The sequence below is a fragment of the Phyllostomus hastatus genome, unplaced genomic scaffold, assembly GCF_019186645.2.
Source record: "Phyllostomus hastatus isolate PE091 unplaced genomic scaffold, TTU_PhHast_1.1 phas_scaffold_182, whole genome shotgun sequence".
Lineage (NCBI taxonomy): Eukaryota > Metazoa > Chordata > Mammalia > Chiroptera > Phyllostomidae > Phyllostomus > Phyllostomus hastatus.
In genome coordinates this window covers 3803894-3820939 of record NW_025334013.1, presented here as the reverse complement: position 1 = coordinate 3820939, position 17046 = coordinate 3803894, and the positions used below count along the sequence as shown (strand labels likewise).

At 63.2% G+C, this 17046-nt stretch overlaps 1 protein-coding gene across 11 annotated transcripts in view; it reads right to left on the bottom strand.

Annotated features, from left to right (window-relative positions):
* The window catches only part of CAMTA1 (calmodulin binding transcription activator 1), a 731766-nt gene that overhangs the window by 100172 nt on the left and 614548 nt on the right, over window positions 1–17046 (bottom strand). For all 11 annotated transcript variants that reach the window (XM_045858544.1, XM_045858545.1, XM_045858546.1 and 8 more), the window contains one exon: window positions 2548–2701. In XM_045858544.1, coding sequence (XP_045714500.1) covers window positions 2548–2701 — 154 coding nt within the window. The remainder of the gene's footprint in view (window positions 1–2547; window positions 2702–17046) is intronic.

The window sequence follows — 17046 nt, the reverse complement described above, 5'->3', positions numbered from 1 at the left end:
AGCTTCCAGGACGACACACGCTGAGCTGGGGATCACACTCACTCGAGTTCTGTAAACTCCGACCCTCGGACGGGAGCCGAGTCCGTCGTCCTCCGGCCCGGAGCTGAGATGAACAGCTCTCAGCCAGGGTCCCATGGGGCACCCCGCTTGAGCTCGGCTCCCCTCGGCCCCGAATGGCTCACACACAGAACCCTGTTCCCCAGAGTATGTTAAGATGGTAGTGCTTAGCAAAGGCTACACTTCCCAGACTCCCTTGCAACCAGGGTGACTATATGATCAAAATGTGGCCAATGACATAGGAAGAGAAGTGTGTGCCCCATCTGGGCCCTGTCCTTAAAGGGAAAACAATTGCCCTCCACTTTCTCTTCTCAGCTGCCACGGGCTGGAAGGCAGTTGTGATGGCAGGCACTGGAGTAGCCATCTTGGGCCATGTACGAGAGGGCGACATCCTAGGAATGGCCGAGCAACCAGCTGGAAGGAGCCCGGAGGGCTGGCCTCTGACACTGCGGCTGCCGTGTCAACCCCGAACCGCTATGTGAAACAGAAATAACCTTCTATTTTATGTAAACCACCAGTCCTTTGGTCCTTGTCACAGCAGCAGGACCCCTATTCTAATTACTACTGAGGGGGTTGCAAAAGACAGGAAGCAAGTTGGAAACGCCTGGGGAATTCCTATCAGATATCACAGTTAAGAACCAAATCTGGTGGAGGCATCCCTCAGACTGCAGGTTGAAGGCAGGCCCCCCCACCCCACCGGGAGCAGAGGACCCGGCTGCAAGAACCAAGGCGGGGTTCCCTGGGCTCAGTCTGGCTGCCTCGGCAACGCCCGCGAGGCCCCCTCACCCCGCAGCAGGCGAGGCAGAGGCCGCAGACGGAGCTCCCCTTCACCGCGGATGAGCGCGGCATTCTGATCAGACCACTGACAACGCTGCTGTGGGGCAGCGGAATCGGGGGACTCCAGGAAATCAAACTGCGAAGTCTCTGAAGGAAGGTGATTCCTGTGAAAACGTGAGGAAGCGAATGTGTTTGACTCTGGCGCTGGGTGGCCCGCCTGGTTCTGGGACCAAATCCGATGCCTTCTGGGCCCCCCGCACCTCTGCTGTCCCCCAACCACGGTCCGCTGTGGCCCGCAGGCGTCCCAAGCCCGGGGCCGGTGGCGCCGAACGCTCTCGTGGGGGCCGCGCTTCCCGGGGCCGTTTCCAGGCGGTGCGTCTGTGACCAGAGCCGCGCTCACGCAGCAGTCCGGTCACGAGGGTTCCTTTGTTGCAGTTTTCTGGGTGCACTGCAGACTTCCGGGCAGGCCTTCGGGTCCCTCCGGGGAAGCACCTCCGGGGACCCAGTTTCCATCCCCCGGAGTTCACGGAGCTCGATCCCCTTGCCCGCCGGGAGGTGACACAGCCTGAGCCCACAGGGCCCTTGCGCCGCCCTGTTCTAGGTTCCTGGTGGCGGCAGCCGTAGGCAGCAGCAGGAGCGAGCTGGCTGGAGCCTCTCATGGTCACTTGGCAGAGGAGGGTGGCGTGAGAAGGAATTCCAGCTTGGGGCCCAGCCCCCAGGCCAGCCGGGCCATAGACCTCCCTCCTCTGCAGACTCCTCTGTCCCCGCTAATCCCCACCCCCAACCCTGGGACTAGGGGAGGGCCCCCCAGCCTGAGCACCAAGGGGCGCGAGAGATCAGGGGCTGCTGCAGGTGCTGCCCGGCCTCAGCGTGGACACGCATGCCTTCCAGGGAGGGGCGTCCCCTGCAGCTCCCTGTGTAGGATGTCCAGTGGCTTCTCCCCTGCAGCCCCCTTTCCGAGGGTGGCATGGGTTCTGAGGGTCTTCGTCCTGAGCCTGAGGTCGGTGTTCCAGGCCCCCCGGGCCCTGTGTCCAGCACCGGACGGCCCCCGAGCTCCCCTCGGACCTGGCAGATCCCTGTCTGTTCTTCCTGAGCGCAGGTGTCCCGGAGGCAGGTGAGGCCCCCTGAGACCCCCTAGAGGCCACGGGGAGCCCTGGCCCATGGAAACGAGGCACCGGCTGACGAGGCCCAGTGTTCTGGGCTCACTCGGTGCTGCCTGCAGTGATTGGTCCCTGACAGACGCCGCGGGAAGCCTCGCTTTGCCGACCAGATGAGATCCAGCGCGAGGGGATCACCATCCACGTGCCACGCAGGCCGGGCACCGGGGCCGCGTGTCCAGGCACAGACGGGCCAGGCGCAGGGGGCGGCCAGCTCCGGCCAGCGGCCCCTCCCGCGTCCCCCAGGCCTTTCCCTCCCTGGATGGGCACCACCCTCCTTCCCGTCGCCGCCCAGGAGACAGCAGCCCCCGCCCTCGCGTTGCCATGTGTCCCTGGACCTCGCTTCTCCACCGGGTGATGCGGCTTGCTGCCCTGTGCCTGCCTGTCACGCAGGGAGCTTGGGAGGATCAGGCGCAAGTGGGGGAAGGAGTGACCCCCCTCGAAGCTAGCTCCCCGTGTCGCTGTCATCTGAGTGGAAGGGGGGCTCCCGCACCGGGCCCCTCCCTGCCCTCCGCCCCCGCGCCGGGCGCCGGGCCAGGCGGCCAGGCCTACTCACACATGGGCTTCAGCTGCCCCACGAGCTCCTCCTTCGTCCACTTGGCCCACTCCTTCTTGTCGGTGTTGATGGAGCAGAGGATGGGGCCGCAGGGCTTGCCGCAGTCCTCGATGGCCGGGACGTTGAGATAGTGCACCAGGACGATGTCGGGGTTCTGGAGGCGGAGCACAGAGACCGGCAGCGTGAGGTGGCGCGGAGGCCCACCAGGGTCCTCCCCCCCCCGCGCCCGGCCCCCCGGCAGGCACGGGCGGGCTGGACGTCCCCTCCCCGGGTTCTCTTGAGCCCAGCGCCGCCGGCGCGTGTTCCGTGGCGGGGCCGTCCTGCTCTCAGCGGCAACCCCGGTGTCCACCCAAGGGGGCCATTAACCCCAGCGTGCAGTGGCGACAATGAAGTGTCTCCAGACATCGCCCAGCGTCCCCAGTTGAGAGCCACTGCTCTGCACATGGTCTGCTCTGGGTGCGACGCAGGACCGCACGTGGCATCGAACGTGTCTCCAGCCCCGTGTCCTGGACCTCGCGTCCCGGCTGCCAGGAGCGCCGGGCCCGCCCGGGGCCCCACCCACAGGTCCCGTCACAGCCCGCGGACGCGCAGACCCAGGAATCAGCACCGGTCTTCCCAGGGGCAGCGGAGCGCCCGGCGTGTGAGGCACCCGCTTCTAGGCGTGGACGCCCCTCTGCCCGGGCACGCAGCCCCGCCAGCCCGTCCCCTCCAACGTCCCCCAGACGGCAGCTGTCACTCACAGCCTCCGGGGACTCCTCCCCCAAAAACCTCCCTCCCAGAAATTCTCCGCGGGGAGACTTGGGAGGCACAGTTTGTCCCCAAACGGTCCTACTGAAACGGGTCACCCTGCTCCCGCCAGACCCCACTCAAAACGTCCCCTGTCCCCTGCCGTCCACCACCAGCTCTCACAGGGACACGCCGAGGGGCGTCTGTGGGGGCGGCAGCTTCAATGCCAAGAGCGCGGTGCCCTCTCGGGTTTTTCGTGGCCCCCAGAAGGCAAGGCCAGTTTCGGTCACGTCGGGCCCGACATGTTGGCCAGACAGCAGCCCGGCCATGGTGTGACGCCCGGGGAAACCTCCCACCCACCCACCCGACCAGAAGGCGTTCCAAGAATGGCGGGGGGGCTGAAGGCCACACACGGGGGCGGGGCTGCAGGGAGCTGCCGAAAGAGCCACGTGGAAGGTCCCTTCCTGTGCTCTTGCCCCAGACGGGTGGCCTCTGCTTCTCCCATGGGACACCTGGCCACGGGGGCTGGGTGGGCACGAGGGCCCCAGGCGTGGGGGAGGCTGGGTCCGCAATCACCTTTCTGCACGTGGTCAGAGCAAGCGTAATGAATGGACACGGGAATCAATCAATGCGTTAATAAATAGGCTCGCGATGACACATGACCAGTGCAAGAAAGTCGCCTGGTGCAATTGAAAAAGATTTTCAATAAGGTTGAAACACGGGGTTTTCTTTCTTGCCAACGCTCAGTTAACCAGGAAATTAAATCAACACGACCAGGAGCCTTCTCCTTAATGGAGGCGGTAATCACGCTCCTTAATAATGACGATGACCCCCACCCTGGGTGCGCGCCGTGCTCTCACAGAGCACTCCCTGCCTTCATCCCAGGTGGTGCCTGCGCTGGCCGCGGAGCATGCCGGGCTGGGCCAGACTGGGTGCCTTCCGCCTACGACGGGGGGAGACGGAGCCCAGAGAAGCTGCGACCTGTCCAGAGCTGTGTCCGGCGAGGGGCAGAGCCTGGGCTGGAAGCCAGGGCTCCGACTCCAAGTTCGGGTCCTCCCAAGACACCTGGTGGCCTCTTCTTGCCCGGGCTCAGTGCGTGCCCACCTCCAGTTCGCTGCACCCTCGCCACATGTCCGAGAGGGAGGTGGCCCAGGGGACCTGAGGAGGCACACCTGAGTCCCCGCTCTGAGGTTTCCCTGAAGACCAGCATGAGCCTCCCCGGGGCTGCGTCTCGGCTGGGGCTCCTGCTGGGGCCTGTGCCCAGACAGGACCAGCACTGGCTGCTGAGCAAGACAGAGGAAGGATCGAAAGTGCCGCGGGGCCCTCAGGCCACCCAAGGCTCCCTCTGATCCCAGCCCCTGGAGCAGGAGCTGGGCCCTGCGGGAGGGCGCTGGGTATCGGCTGCCCGGGAGACGAAAGTCCTGAGGTCCCCGGCCCCGGCCCCACGGAGTGCCCGGCACAGGCTGTGGGAGCCCAAGGCAGCAGGGCGGCGGGCACAGGTCTGGGGAGCCGAGGGCTGCCTGCGCCATGCACGGAAACCCCAAACCAGGAATCCCTGCACAGAGCAGCCCGGACTCTCCTACTTTGGAAAGCTCTGCCCCTTCCCTCACCGCCCAGCTCCATTCTGCAGGACCAGCCTCCACCTATTCTTTGAGGACGAGCACAAGGCTTGCCTCCTCCTCCAGGAAGCATTCCTTGATACCGCACCCTCCGTATCTCTACCGCAGTGGGGTGGAGATCGGGTTTGTGTCTTAACAGTCCGTACACCTCCTCTATCCCCTCGCACACCCGGGCGATGCCCCGGAGCCACCAGTGTCTGGGAACGAGCACTGCTCAGTTCCCAGCGGAAGAACGGAGTCAGACTGGCCTTGGGCCTCCCGTCCTTACCCTTCCCAGACTCGGGTGCAACTGACACGTGGCCTCGGTTTTCTGGGTCTGCGAGGGCAGGCAGCCCTTCTGAACACGGCACTCCTAGGGGGCTAAGAGGCAAGGCTGGTTCTCAACTGTTTCCGGGACTACGGCCTCTAAGAATTCGACGAAGCTACTGAGCCTCCGTTCCCAGCCCCCCCCAAATGCCCCAAGGCTCAGCCACACCACCTGTTGGGAGTTCGCAGGCCCACTGGTTCTGGATCCTCTACTGATGCTTTTGCATCGGGGCCCGGGCCCCTCCCTGGAGCCCCGACTCTGGACCCTGTGCTTCCCGGCGGCCTTGACAGGACTGGGAGGAAGTTCCTGTCCCCGCAGGGGGCTCTGTCGGGGTCGGGAAACGCAGAGGCAGGCAGCTTCACGCTTTCTATCTTAACCCCGGATTCCATCCCGGGGCCTGGGGTTCCCGCCGCGCAAAGTCCCCAGGTGCGTTTTAAGTCCTGACTTCCTGACGTGGGGCTGCTTCTAAGACACGGAGTGATTGAGGTATTTTGGGAAATTTGGGACACACGTTGCTTCTTGGCAACATAATCTCATCCATTAGTTGTACGTTTTATTGGGTACTTTTGGCAGGGAAATGTATCAACCGAAGGGGCCCAGTGTGTCAGTTTCCCGGAGCGCTCGTGTGTCGGATCCCACAGAGCACTGCCCTGCTGGTGGGCAGGGCGGGCTGGGGGCAGGCTCGGGTGGCGCCCGGCTCCGGGGACACGGCCGGCAGACCCTCCAGGGCTCCGGAGTCTCGGTTCTGGGTGGCTGTGGAGCCAGCTCGCCTCACCTTCCCCGGGCCGCTCAAAGGCTCCCCTGGGGTTCGCCACCCAGCACAGGTCTGTGGGTGCAGGTCGGACGAGGGAGCTGGTCCTCAGGCTCCTCCCCACGCTACGGGATTTACACGAAGATGCCAGAGGTCATCCCACCCGAAGAGAGTGTGACCTTTGAGGATGACCCCTCAGAAGTCCCAGAGGCCCGGGGGAAGGAGCCCAAGTGGGGTGGTCTGGGGCTGCGGAAAGGAAAGCTGAGGATAAATAAAAGTCTCAGAGAAGTTCCAGAACCTTCTGGAAAGAGCTATGGACAAGGAGGTCCCATCCCTTGTTTTGTGCTTCAAGCTCCTTATCTGTGAAGCCCTGCCCTTCTCAGGGGCTGCTCCGGGCAGCCGCGCCGGGGCCTCTGGGAGATGGACGTCCCGTGCGGACAGCCAGCAGTCCCGCCGGTCCAGCTACCAGCCGGTGCCAAGCCCCAGAGCGAACCAAACACTGACTTGTTCCCCGAATGGCCGGACGTCGGCTTCTGGCTGGCAGTTCACCCAGTTAAAGCACACACCTTCTCTGCGGGCAGCCCTGTCGGGCCTGGCTTCCCCCTAACTGCGTGCAGACCCTCCCTCTGTGAACACGCTGAGGACCCTCATGTCCTCACGGCTGGACCTCTGACCTCCCCCGAGCTGGCTGCCCACAGGCCAGGCCACTGACCTCGCCCCTTGCAACGGGCGTTCAGTAACCTGTTCCTAGCCCGAGACGGTGGTGGGCGGTGTTCCGGTTTGTGGGGGGGGCCTGGGTCCTGCATGTCTGTGAGCTAAGCACCCCCGCCCCCCATGGTCTGTCTGCACAACAGGCCCCGGGCCTGGGGGAAGGTGCCACCGTGTGCTTTTCGCCAGAAACCCGAGTGACCCAGAGCAGGAGTCTGGGGGACTCACGTCCTCCTCACGGCCACTGCCAGGGGCGGGTTCTGGGCAGCGGGGGCTGGGGATCCCACGGCCCGGTCCCCGCCTCTGCCGGGGAGGATGCGGCCCAGAGGCGGCACCCCTTTCTGTGGAGTAAGCAGGAGGCAACGGCAAGAAGTGGTTAAAAATGCAAAAAGCTGTTGGTTCTGATAAAGAAAAATGCAGCTGCAACATCTGTTTGACTCTTGTTTGCAGCTTCATCAACGCTAAGTGGTCGATAAATCAGAGTGGCATGGTGTTCCGTTTCTGCTGGGGCCCCGTCATTAATCTCGTGCCGGTTCTCATGAAAAATGAAGGAGAGGCTGTGCGATCGTGAAAATGTATACATTACCCGGAAAGTCATAATAGCATGTAATGGTGCCACACACCTCCCCAGTCGCCGCCGGCCGGAGCGGGGAGGGGGGCTCGGGAGCGTAAATCAGCACTGCTCACGCCGGAAGCCCGTCTATCACCGCAATCTGTCCCAGTAGCACCGGGCCCCACTGGCCCGACCATCGGAGGCGGGGCCCTCCCCGTCCCTGGGTGCTTCACAGCTGGGCGGGGGGGGATGTGCCCACAAAATGGGAGTGAAGAGCTGGCAGGAAGGAGGGTGGGCTGCATTAGGGAAGGAGGGAGGGGGGGCGCAGCGTTCTGGGTGTCACCGCGCTGCGAGGCGCGGAACCACCCCCAGCCGGGGCTCTAGCGGCCCTGGGCAGCCCGGCACCTCTCCTCTGCTCTGGGTAAAGGCAGGAGGTGGTTGGTGTCCCGTCCCCCGTCCCCCCACCCCGGTAGAGAGGCCTGTCACACAGCCCTGGCAGGCTCAGTACCCTCCCCCGGCCCCTCCCCCACTCCCGCCCCTGCTGATGGCTGCCAGCAGGCGGGGGGGGATGGTTAAGCAGGCCTGGGGAAATGGAAATGCTAGGACTGTCCCCTCCCCGCCCCGAGGGCCAGGGTGGGTGGCCTGGCTGCTCAGTTCTCTGAGGATCTGCCGCCCCCTCTCATTCCCTTTCCTGGCACTGATGCAGAGGGGAGCTTTGCGGGCTGCTAAGCGCAGACCGCCATGCGGCACGGCCATCTCTGGGGGTGTCCTGGGCGCGTCTTGGGGGCAGGACGGCGCCCGCACCCCCAGCGCGCACCTCTGAGGGGGTGCCTCTATGTGCAAAGATGACTTTCTGGGTGTTGGCTGTTGGCCTGGCCACCCCCGCCCCCTTGAAGCCCCACCTACGCCTCCCAGTTCAATCCCTCGCAGACCCAGGGTGCAGGTGCTCTCGTTACGAGTTCCGGGGACAGAGTCTCACCACTCAGGGCTCCACGGTCCAACCCCGCCTGGGGCCCCTAGCTGCCTGCCTCTCCAGCCTCCTCCCCGCAGGGACCCCGGGGCCCCGGGGGGGCCTCGCTGGATGGTGGATGAGTGCCGTGTGCCCTGGGCAGCCGCAGCCCAGCGCGAGTCTGTGCTGGAGCAAAAATGGGTCCAGGGAGCTCGGCGGGACCCGAGGGAGCAGGGAGCTGGTGGGGGCGGGGATGGGCCAGACCCTGGGCCTGGTCTGTGAGCTCCTCAGGGCATGGCCCAGACAGCAGCAGAGCCCGGTCTCCACAGCAGGGGGCTGCAGGGCGCCCTCCAGGGTCAGGGAGGGGTGTGGAGGCGGGGGGGGGGACAGCCAGGAGCTGAGTGCCTGGTGGTAGGGGCGAACCCAGGTCCCCAAAGTTGAGGGCAGTTAGAAAAGCAAAAAGAGAAAAGAAAAGAGAAAAGAGAAAAAAAGAGTGGAAACCACAAGAGGGGACCTGGCGCCCCAGCGGTAGGCAAAGCCGGCTGTCAGCCATGTGCCCCCTGGGAGCCGGGGACATGGGCAACCTCCCCACCGCCTTGCCAGCGCCCAGCAGGGTGGGGGGCTCGGGAGGACACCCGTGAGCAGCGTGGCAGGCCCGCCTGGGGCCTCCTTTCCTGCTGGATGGGGGGCAGGGGTGGTCGCCAGGGAAGCCTGGAGGCCCCTCCAGCCACCGCCCCCGTTAAGCCCGTGGGCACCGGAGTGAGTCGGGCCGCGGCCCTTCCCTGCCTCGGGGGGAGGCTGGGGGACTTAATTAGCTGGTGCGGGTAAAGTGGTCTGCAGATGAGAGGCCCTGGGTAATTGCCCAGTGGTGCCGCCGCCGCCGCTGTTATTACACAATTACCAGAATTTTCCAGTCGTGGGAACGCAGTTAAACAATTTCCACCTGGTGCGGGGGCCGGGCGCCATGCCGGCTTCGGGGCTCTGCCCTCCTCTGCCCACGGCGACGTAAGAAGAGCACACCGACTGCGGGAGAGCCTGCCTCATGCAGCCGCGGCTGCAGCCACGGCCGGGCACACGGGGAGTGTGGCCGCGGGGGCGGATGCCGGCCTTTCTGAGCCGTGAGGATGCTGCGCCCGAGGGCGGCCGTCTGCCTAGACTTTCCGGACGCCTCCGAGGCCACATGCCGCCGGGGACCTGGCTGCCCCGCCCCCCGCGGGGCAGGGACTCTCGCGGGCACGCTCTGGATGGACACGTGGAAGCCACGAGGTTCCCACAGGCTCGGGGCCAGGCCCTGCCTTACTGACGATCATTGTAAGCGATCCGGGAAGAAAGGCCCAAGGACGTCCCCATGTTTGCAAGTGACACTAAGCTTTTATGGGCAATAAGGCGTCAGGTGGTTTGTTGTGATCGGTCACGAGAGGGGCTCGCGAGGTCATAGGAATGGGTGGAGAGGGACGACGGACTCCCGCGTGGGTGAAGTGCAAGGCGGCGTGCAGACTGTCCCCAGAGGTGGGTGGGTCTGAGGGCCGGCCCGCCCGCCCAGGACAACTCCTGTCCAAAGCCACCAGTGGGACTAGAAGCGACCTACTCCGGAGAGCTGGGCGCACCTGAGCGATGAAGGCTCCTTATTACGAGCTGATCTCTGGGACAGGGCGTGCAGGGCCTGGGGCGGGCGGGCCCGGGAGAGGCGGGTGGCCACGGGAAAATGGGGAAAAGAGGTTTTTTGGCCAGAAAGACGTGGCCGAGAGGAAATGCGACTCAAGTCTTTCAGGTCAGACGGGGAGGGAGAAGGTGAAGGTGCTTTTTCTCCGGATCCCTGGACGCCAACCATGAGGGTCCCCCTTGGAGGGCAGGGAGGCAAACCCTGCACGGATGAGACGCCTTCTCCGCAAGGGGACGTGGGCTGAAAAGTAGTAATAGATTAAAAAAAAAAGGGTGGCGCCAGTTCCTGGATGGCTGGTCCCTAAGGAGCTGTGGAAAGATCAGGATCTTCCCAGGTCCGCATCCCTCTCTGGACCCCAGCTCCCCCGAGAGCAAAGTCCACACCAGAGGGAAATCCACCCCCCAGTAGGCAGCCGACCAGCACTGGCCGGCCCTGTCTGCCCCTGGGGCAGCGGTGGGCGGGGCTCGCAGCCTGGCGGGCCTCAGGGGGCTGTGCCATTGGCGGGGAGCAAGCCAGCCAGCCAGCGGTCGGCTCCTGGACTCGCGGCCCAGCCAGCACCCTCCCCCTTCATCCCCCGCCCTCGCCAGGGCCCTTTCTGGGAATTTCTGCATCTGAGCCGACGTGACTCTTCCTTTTAACCCGATGTCGCCTCTGGTTTCACCCGTGGGAACAGGGGCGTATGGGAGTACCTTGTCCTGACCTCTTGCACACAACCCCGCTCCCCACCCGGGCCCTTGGGATCTCACACGGAACCACGGTGCCTTTCCCTCTAGGCTCGGGGGGGTCCCAGAAACCTCAAAGCACAGTGCTGGGGGGCTGCTGCCGACCACTAAAACATGGCTGTCTGTCCGTGTGCTCATGCACTCGTGCACACACACACTGCACCTGCGTCCTTGCACACACATGTGGGCATGCATGTGCACATGCATATGCACATCCACACACATATGCATGTGCGCACACACGTGTGCACACCTCCCCCAGTCGCAGGCCCACAGCGCCCTCTCCTGTCTGCTTCAGGTCTCGCCAAGGCTGCCCCGAAGCCGAGGAGACAGGCACCCGGCCCAGGGCCTTGGCGCCAGCCCCCGGGTGACCGGGACACCCATGTTCGCAAGGAAAGCATTTGCAAAGTGTGAAGAAGTCAGGACCGCGCGGGTCAGAAACTGTGTTTAAATTTTGTTCAAAGTATTCTGTTTTGTGTCGGGCACAGATTCCCTTTAGGAAACCACCACTGATGCCACGGGGCTGTCCAGAGAAGGCCGTGCCCCGGGGACGGCCACTCGCTCTGGCGGCTGCAGGTTAGGGGGCGCTGGTGGGACGGGAGGAAGGTCACGGGCACACGCGGACGGAGCACCGCCTCTGGCTGCTGCGGGGTCAGACCCGCTGGGGCAGGGCACCTCTCTCCGCCGTCTCTGCAGCCCCCTCGCTGCCTGGGAGAAAGGGTGCCAGCGTGTGGGGCCCAAGCAGACAAGCCTTTGTCACCCGTGAACTTGAGCGAAGGGGCCCCAGCTCACCCACTCCCCTAGCGGGTGTCCTTGGGTGGGATTCTCAGCCTTTCAGAGGAAGTTTGCTTCTGCACAGGGCGGGAATAGCTGCAGTTCTCGCTTCATAGGGTATTAACTCACTCACTCACTCATTCATTCATTCATCCATTCGTTCATTCATTCATTCATCCATTCATTCGTTCATTCGTTCAGCAGACCCACGATGGGTCAGATCTGTCAAGAGCCGTGATATGCCGGGGCCGGTCTGCGTTCAGAGTCCATGTGATTTGCTCTCAAAAAAGCACGGAAAAGCAAAACTAGAAGTACCTGAAGAGAGAAGAAGGTGACTTTGGGCAGTGCTAGGTGCTAAGAGCATGAAAGGACTGGGTGCTGGGGGCTGGGGGCTGGTGGCGGGGCGTGGTGAGGAGTTCAGCCAGTGAGCTCAGGGACGGCCTCGGGGACAGTGGCCCGGCCTTGGCCTGAGCCTGGCAATGACAGGGATCTGGCCGTGGGCAGACCTGGGGAGCCGGGGGGTCCAGGGGTGTGTGCAGAAAGGGCCTAGGGCAGCCTCCGGCCCCCAGGGAACATTCGGGGAAAAGGCTGTGAAAAGAGGAAACAGTTCCAGCCTGAGCGCGCCGCGCTGTGGCTGCTGAGGGCATCTCTGCGTCTGCCTGCCTGCCCGGCGTCCAGCCCGGCGTCCAGCCTGGCGCCTGGCCCGGAGCTGGGCTCGCCCAGTCTTTATCGGATGAGCAACCCTGCCCAGGAGCACAGTCATGCTGCACTTCGGAGTGGAAGAAACACCTCCACCTTTTGCGATGAAATCACGGTAGGCAAGGCAGGGCATGGGGGAAAGCCCACAGTTTTGCCCGTTAGTGAGGAAGTCACTGGAGTTTAACTTGCTTAAAGCTTTTTGGGGAAGAAACAAACATTTTGTTGGCTATTGTTAAACGAAGGCATAAAAGGTGAGTTACGATTAAGTCAACTGTTTTTGGTAACTTAGGAATTAGAGTGAGACAGAAAGAGCGGGCCCGTCTGCTCCCTTGCCTGCAGCCAGAGGACGGAGCAAAGGTGGACGTGGGCTCGGACCTGGGCTCAGGCCCCATCTGGGCCGCTTTAAATGCTGTGTGATCTCGGGCAACTTACCTGACCTCTCTCAGCCTCGTATCCCTCAGCCGTAAAACGGGGAGCTTCTCGCTTACCCAACAGGGTCAGCGTGAGGGTCAGGTGAGAAGGTGACAGAGCTCCCCCAGCACAGTCCCCACAGAGCGGTGCCCCTCAGTCACTGGTGAATGAGTCCACAAACCGACCACCGAGGTCCCCCTGCGGTGGTCCCCAATATGGTGGTCCCCGTGGTGGTGACCCCGTATCTCTAGGGTCATGAACCAAAACAGCAAGGTATATTTCCTGCGCCTTTGGGGGAGAACGCCCCATCTGACGGTTGCTTCTGTAAAACCGGAGGTGTGAAGGGACCCCATGCCACAGGAAGCCACCCCGGGGAAGACACCTTGCTCTGTCCTTTGGGTCTTCTCCCTGGAGGCGCAGTGCTGAGGTGGTGCCTGGAACCTTACACCCGACCACGTGAAAATCAAAGGGACCTCAGACGCCAGCGACGGCCGTGCTGCTGGGCACCCGGCCCTGCTCTGCTAGGAAACTTCCAGAAGGGCCGGTGCAGCGCTCGGCACCCTGCCCCGCCCCCCTTGTTATTTAAACACACTCCCGGCACTGCTGTCACTGCAGGGCGGAGGCACCTGACAGGAGATTCATCTTTTAGCCTCTCGTTAACTTCGAGGGCAGTGTTTCTGCTGAGCAGCGTGCCGTGGACCGGGGCTCCCGGCGCTGCCTGAGTCGGGGACGGGCACCCGAGCCTGGCGCACGGCCTCCCCGGCTGCCTTCTCGGGCTGGCCCCTGGCTGTGCAAACGTCTCAGGGGCGGACAGAAACGTCCCGGCCACGGAGACTGCAGCTGCCAGGGAGAATCCTGCTGACACCCACGGGGGACAGTGACAAGATATCTCAGCTGCGGTGTCTCGCTGTGAAGTGGAAGGGCTGGGCTCTCTGGTCCCGGCCCTTGCGGTCCTCCCTGGGTCCTCGGTGCTCTCTCCAGGGGGCCCGTGGCTGCCCCCCTCTGGCCAGTCCCCTCTTTTCCCTTGCCAGCCCTGCCCAGCTCCCTCCCTTCCCCTCCAAGGCCCTGCTGCCTCTGGCGGCGTCAGCCTCTCCCCCCTCCCGGCACCGCTCTCCCTCTCCCCATCCGGCTGGTTCCGTTTCAGACTCGGTGACCTCCCTGCAGTGCGTGCTCTCTCCTCGCTTCACCTTCCCCGGCCCCGTTCACCTCACACCTGTCCTCCGGCCTTCTCCTCTGTCTTCCCCCCGCTCGTCTCTCTCCCAGCACCTCCTCTTGGGTGACCCTCTGGCTCAGTCTGAATGGTCAGGTTCAATTTCTCAAGCAAAGCCTTGAATCTCTCCGACCCCCTCTTGCGTCGTCTTTGTTCCCTCGCTAAGAATCGGCTGATCTCAGGCCCGGCTGAGGTCTGCCTCCGTGGCCTTGGCCTCCAGCTCGTACCTTCTTGGCGTGACCCTGACCTTCTCTGCTCAGCCCCAGCCCTCACCTCCCGCCCCCTCCGCCCTGCCCCTCTCCTGCCTCCCTCCCCCCACGTTCGTGGAGCACCTGCTGCGTGAGGGCCGGCCTGGGTGCAGGGCTGGGCAAACAGCGCTCTGCCCTCCATGGGTGCAGTTTCCTAGGGAGACACTCGTGTGGAACAGGGAAGGGCAAAGTGTGTTATGACTATTATTGCTATTATTTTCCCAGCAACAAAAGACATTTCTGTGGGAGGAGGGGAAGGAGGGACGAGGACTGGCTCTGTGTCCGCCAGCTCCTGTCTCCTCTAGTCGGGGGGCCGCCCTCTTCTCTCCTCTCCCAGGGAGCAAAGCACCATGGGAATATCCCGGTGGCAGGCCAGGCTGCAACTCAGCCTCTCGGCCTCACAACTGTAGACATTTGGGGGCTGCATAATTCTTCTTTCTTTCTTTTTAAAAGAAAGCCCAATAATTAATCTCTTTGTTGTTCTACATTCCAAAGAATCGACCCTTCCCAAATAGCTGAGGAAGGCCTAACCCCTCTCAAATGCATGCAGTTACGCGAATCACGCGTGAGGACCGGGTTTTGGTCCCCAGTAGCACTTACAACACAACCACCACCGCTTGTGACCATTTCCATTTACCACAGTTTGTTCCTTGCTGCTGCCTACTGAGGCTGTCTTTAGTGATCGCATCTCCGCAAATATTTGGGAGACTTCGTCTTCCCTGAGAACCTTGGAACTCAGGTAAAGCTCAGATTTTACACTAGTCATTACGTGATCCGATAGGTTGTCACAAAAACGGGCCCCACGCCGCCCCACAGAGAGGAGAAGCCATGACGCACGCCCACTCGCGTCCCCGTTTCAGATGGGGGTCTTTCCCGCTCTGGGGACCTCCCGGCCGCGGGTCCACACTTTCCCCGAAGGTTAAGATACACTAATCAATACGGACGAGTAACTTTTCAGAGAAAAAACAGTGGGTCCTTCCACTATAAAAACCACACCACGGTTTTAAAACTTGAGTCACTTTGGCTGAACGTTGAGTGTTTATTCCAACAGATTTGAAACTGCTTTGCGGGGTGTGGGTGTCTGTGGACTCCATGGTAACCGCGAGGAAGCCCCGTTTCCTTCAACCTGGTCTTCCCTCGTGTTTCCCCCTTTGCCTCAGACCGGCCTCACCCAGCGCGCTGGCTCCCCCACCTCCCTCTCCCCTGCACGCCCACTCCCTTGCTCAGGGCACCCTCAGGACGACGAGGCTCTGGGCAGCATCAGTCTCAGGAGCAAGGCCTCAGGTCAAGTGCCCGCAGAGGAAGGTCACACCCAGGCCTCGGCTGGGTTTTAGCTCCGGCCCAGGAACACCACGCATCCCACGGACGAGATCCTCGCGGAGCCGGGCAGAACAATGCCATGGCGGACCCCAGAGGCAGATGCGACGGTCGACGACCCTCCCCCGGCACCAGACAGTCCACGGAGATGACGCCCCCTAGCCCCCGTAGCCCCCGTGAGGAATGGCTTTCCCCCTGCAACCCCTCCCCTCAAAGCCACCGGGCAGCTGGGGTTGAGGGCTAGAGCTCACCTGCGCCCCCGGGCGCGGTGCACTTCCTCAAATAGAAACCCTTGCTGCGCCGCCGGCTCCTGTTTGCGGCTCACTGGGCTTGGAGGCCTGCGAGCAAGTGGGCCCCTTTGGTTGGTGACACCGCCAGTCGGTCCAACGTCCCCTGCCTTGCCCTCCACCCCACGCTTTAAGCTTCCGGGGAGAGGAAGCTGGGGTCTGTATGTGTGGGCTGGACTCCGGCTCTACCCACCAATCACGGGCCACCGAGAAACACCCTGGCTGGGGGTGCGGACCCTTACCCTCCAAGTCTGGAGGGTAAAGGTCCCATCTGGACCCGGGGGACAGCAAATGCTACGGAAAACCTGCAAAACCATCTTCCAGGCTTCGCAGCCCCGAGCGGCCCCCCTGGCGCCCCACCACGGGGAAGCGAAGCGATCTCACGCACTGCGGCTAGTCCTCTGCTCCGGACGGAGCTGCGCGTTGTGGAATATTTAGAAGCATCCCTGGTTTCGAATGCTAAAATGCTAGTAGCTTCTCAGAATGGCGACAACCGAAAGTATCTCCAGACATGGCCAAGGTGTCCCCTAGGGAGCAAAAGCAGCCCTGCTTGAGACCCACCGGGCTCCACAGGGACCCCGGGTCCCACGCTGTTCACCCCTCAACGCCGCGAAAGGGGCAAGGGGGGAGTCAGACTGTCCTCAGGGGAGACTTACAAGTGCTGGGTGTGGTTCTGGTCTGACCTGGGGCACGCTTTGCTGGTACTTCTCGTTCCTTACTCCTATATTCCTCCGTGTTCGACCTTTGATAAGAGTGTTTCATGGTTTCAGAGCGGATGCTGCTGGGCCACGTACACCCCCTTTCTTCCCCATCCGAAACCCTTCCTTCCCCCACAGAGCCACGAGCCTGGGGTCGGGGGACTGAGAGAATGCACGGGGTGGGGGCGGGGGGGCCCCCGCGGACCCGGCGGGCCGGGCTCTCCCACGCCCTCGGCGGCGGGGGCTACTCAGGAGCGGGTGGATGGGTGACCCGGTGCTGGCTGAGGCGGCGGGAGGTGTGTGGGGGCCGCCTGGGGAGCGTTTGTCACTGGCAGGCGCAGGGGACCGCTTGCCACTCCGTCCCCGCGGCTCAGCTGTGCGCAGACTGAGCCAGGGCTGTGCTGCCGCCGTGCTCCCAGCAGGCACTGGCGCCACCGTGAACGACGGCTGAGCGAAGACTTGGACGGCCCCCGGGTCCCTGGCGACAAGCTGAACCCCTGAGCAGGCTCGCCCCCAGCCTGCCGCCCCCGGGACCTTCCTCGTCGCGACATCACAGATCCAGCCGCCCCTGGGCGGCCACCGCCTCCTGAAAACCCGCAGCCGCTGCTCCCTGCCTTGGTTCGAGATGCACATTTCCTAACCAGGTTAGAGTAAATGTCTTATTTCCCTTCCTGAGGTCTAATCCAGGGTCAGGGCAAGAGAGAAAGGATAAAAAAAAACCCTCCTGAAGAAATGGGTGGCTCTGTGTGGAAACCCAAGTTGCACAACGGGCTTTCCAAAGGGTATCTGCACTGGGGCTGAGCGGACCTGACTCAGTGCCGAAGGACTGTGAGCGGTCGCGTCTCGTCTCGGGAGGA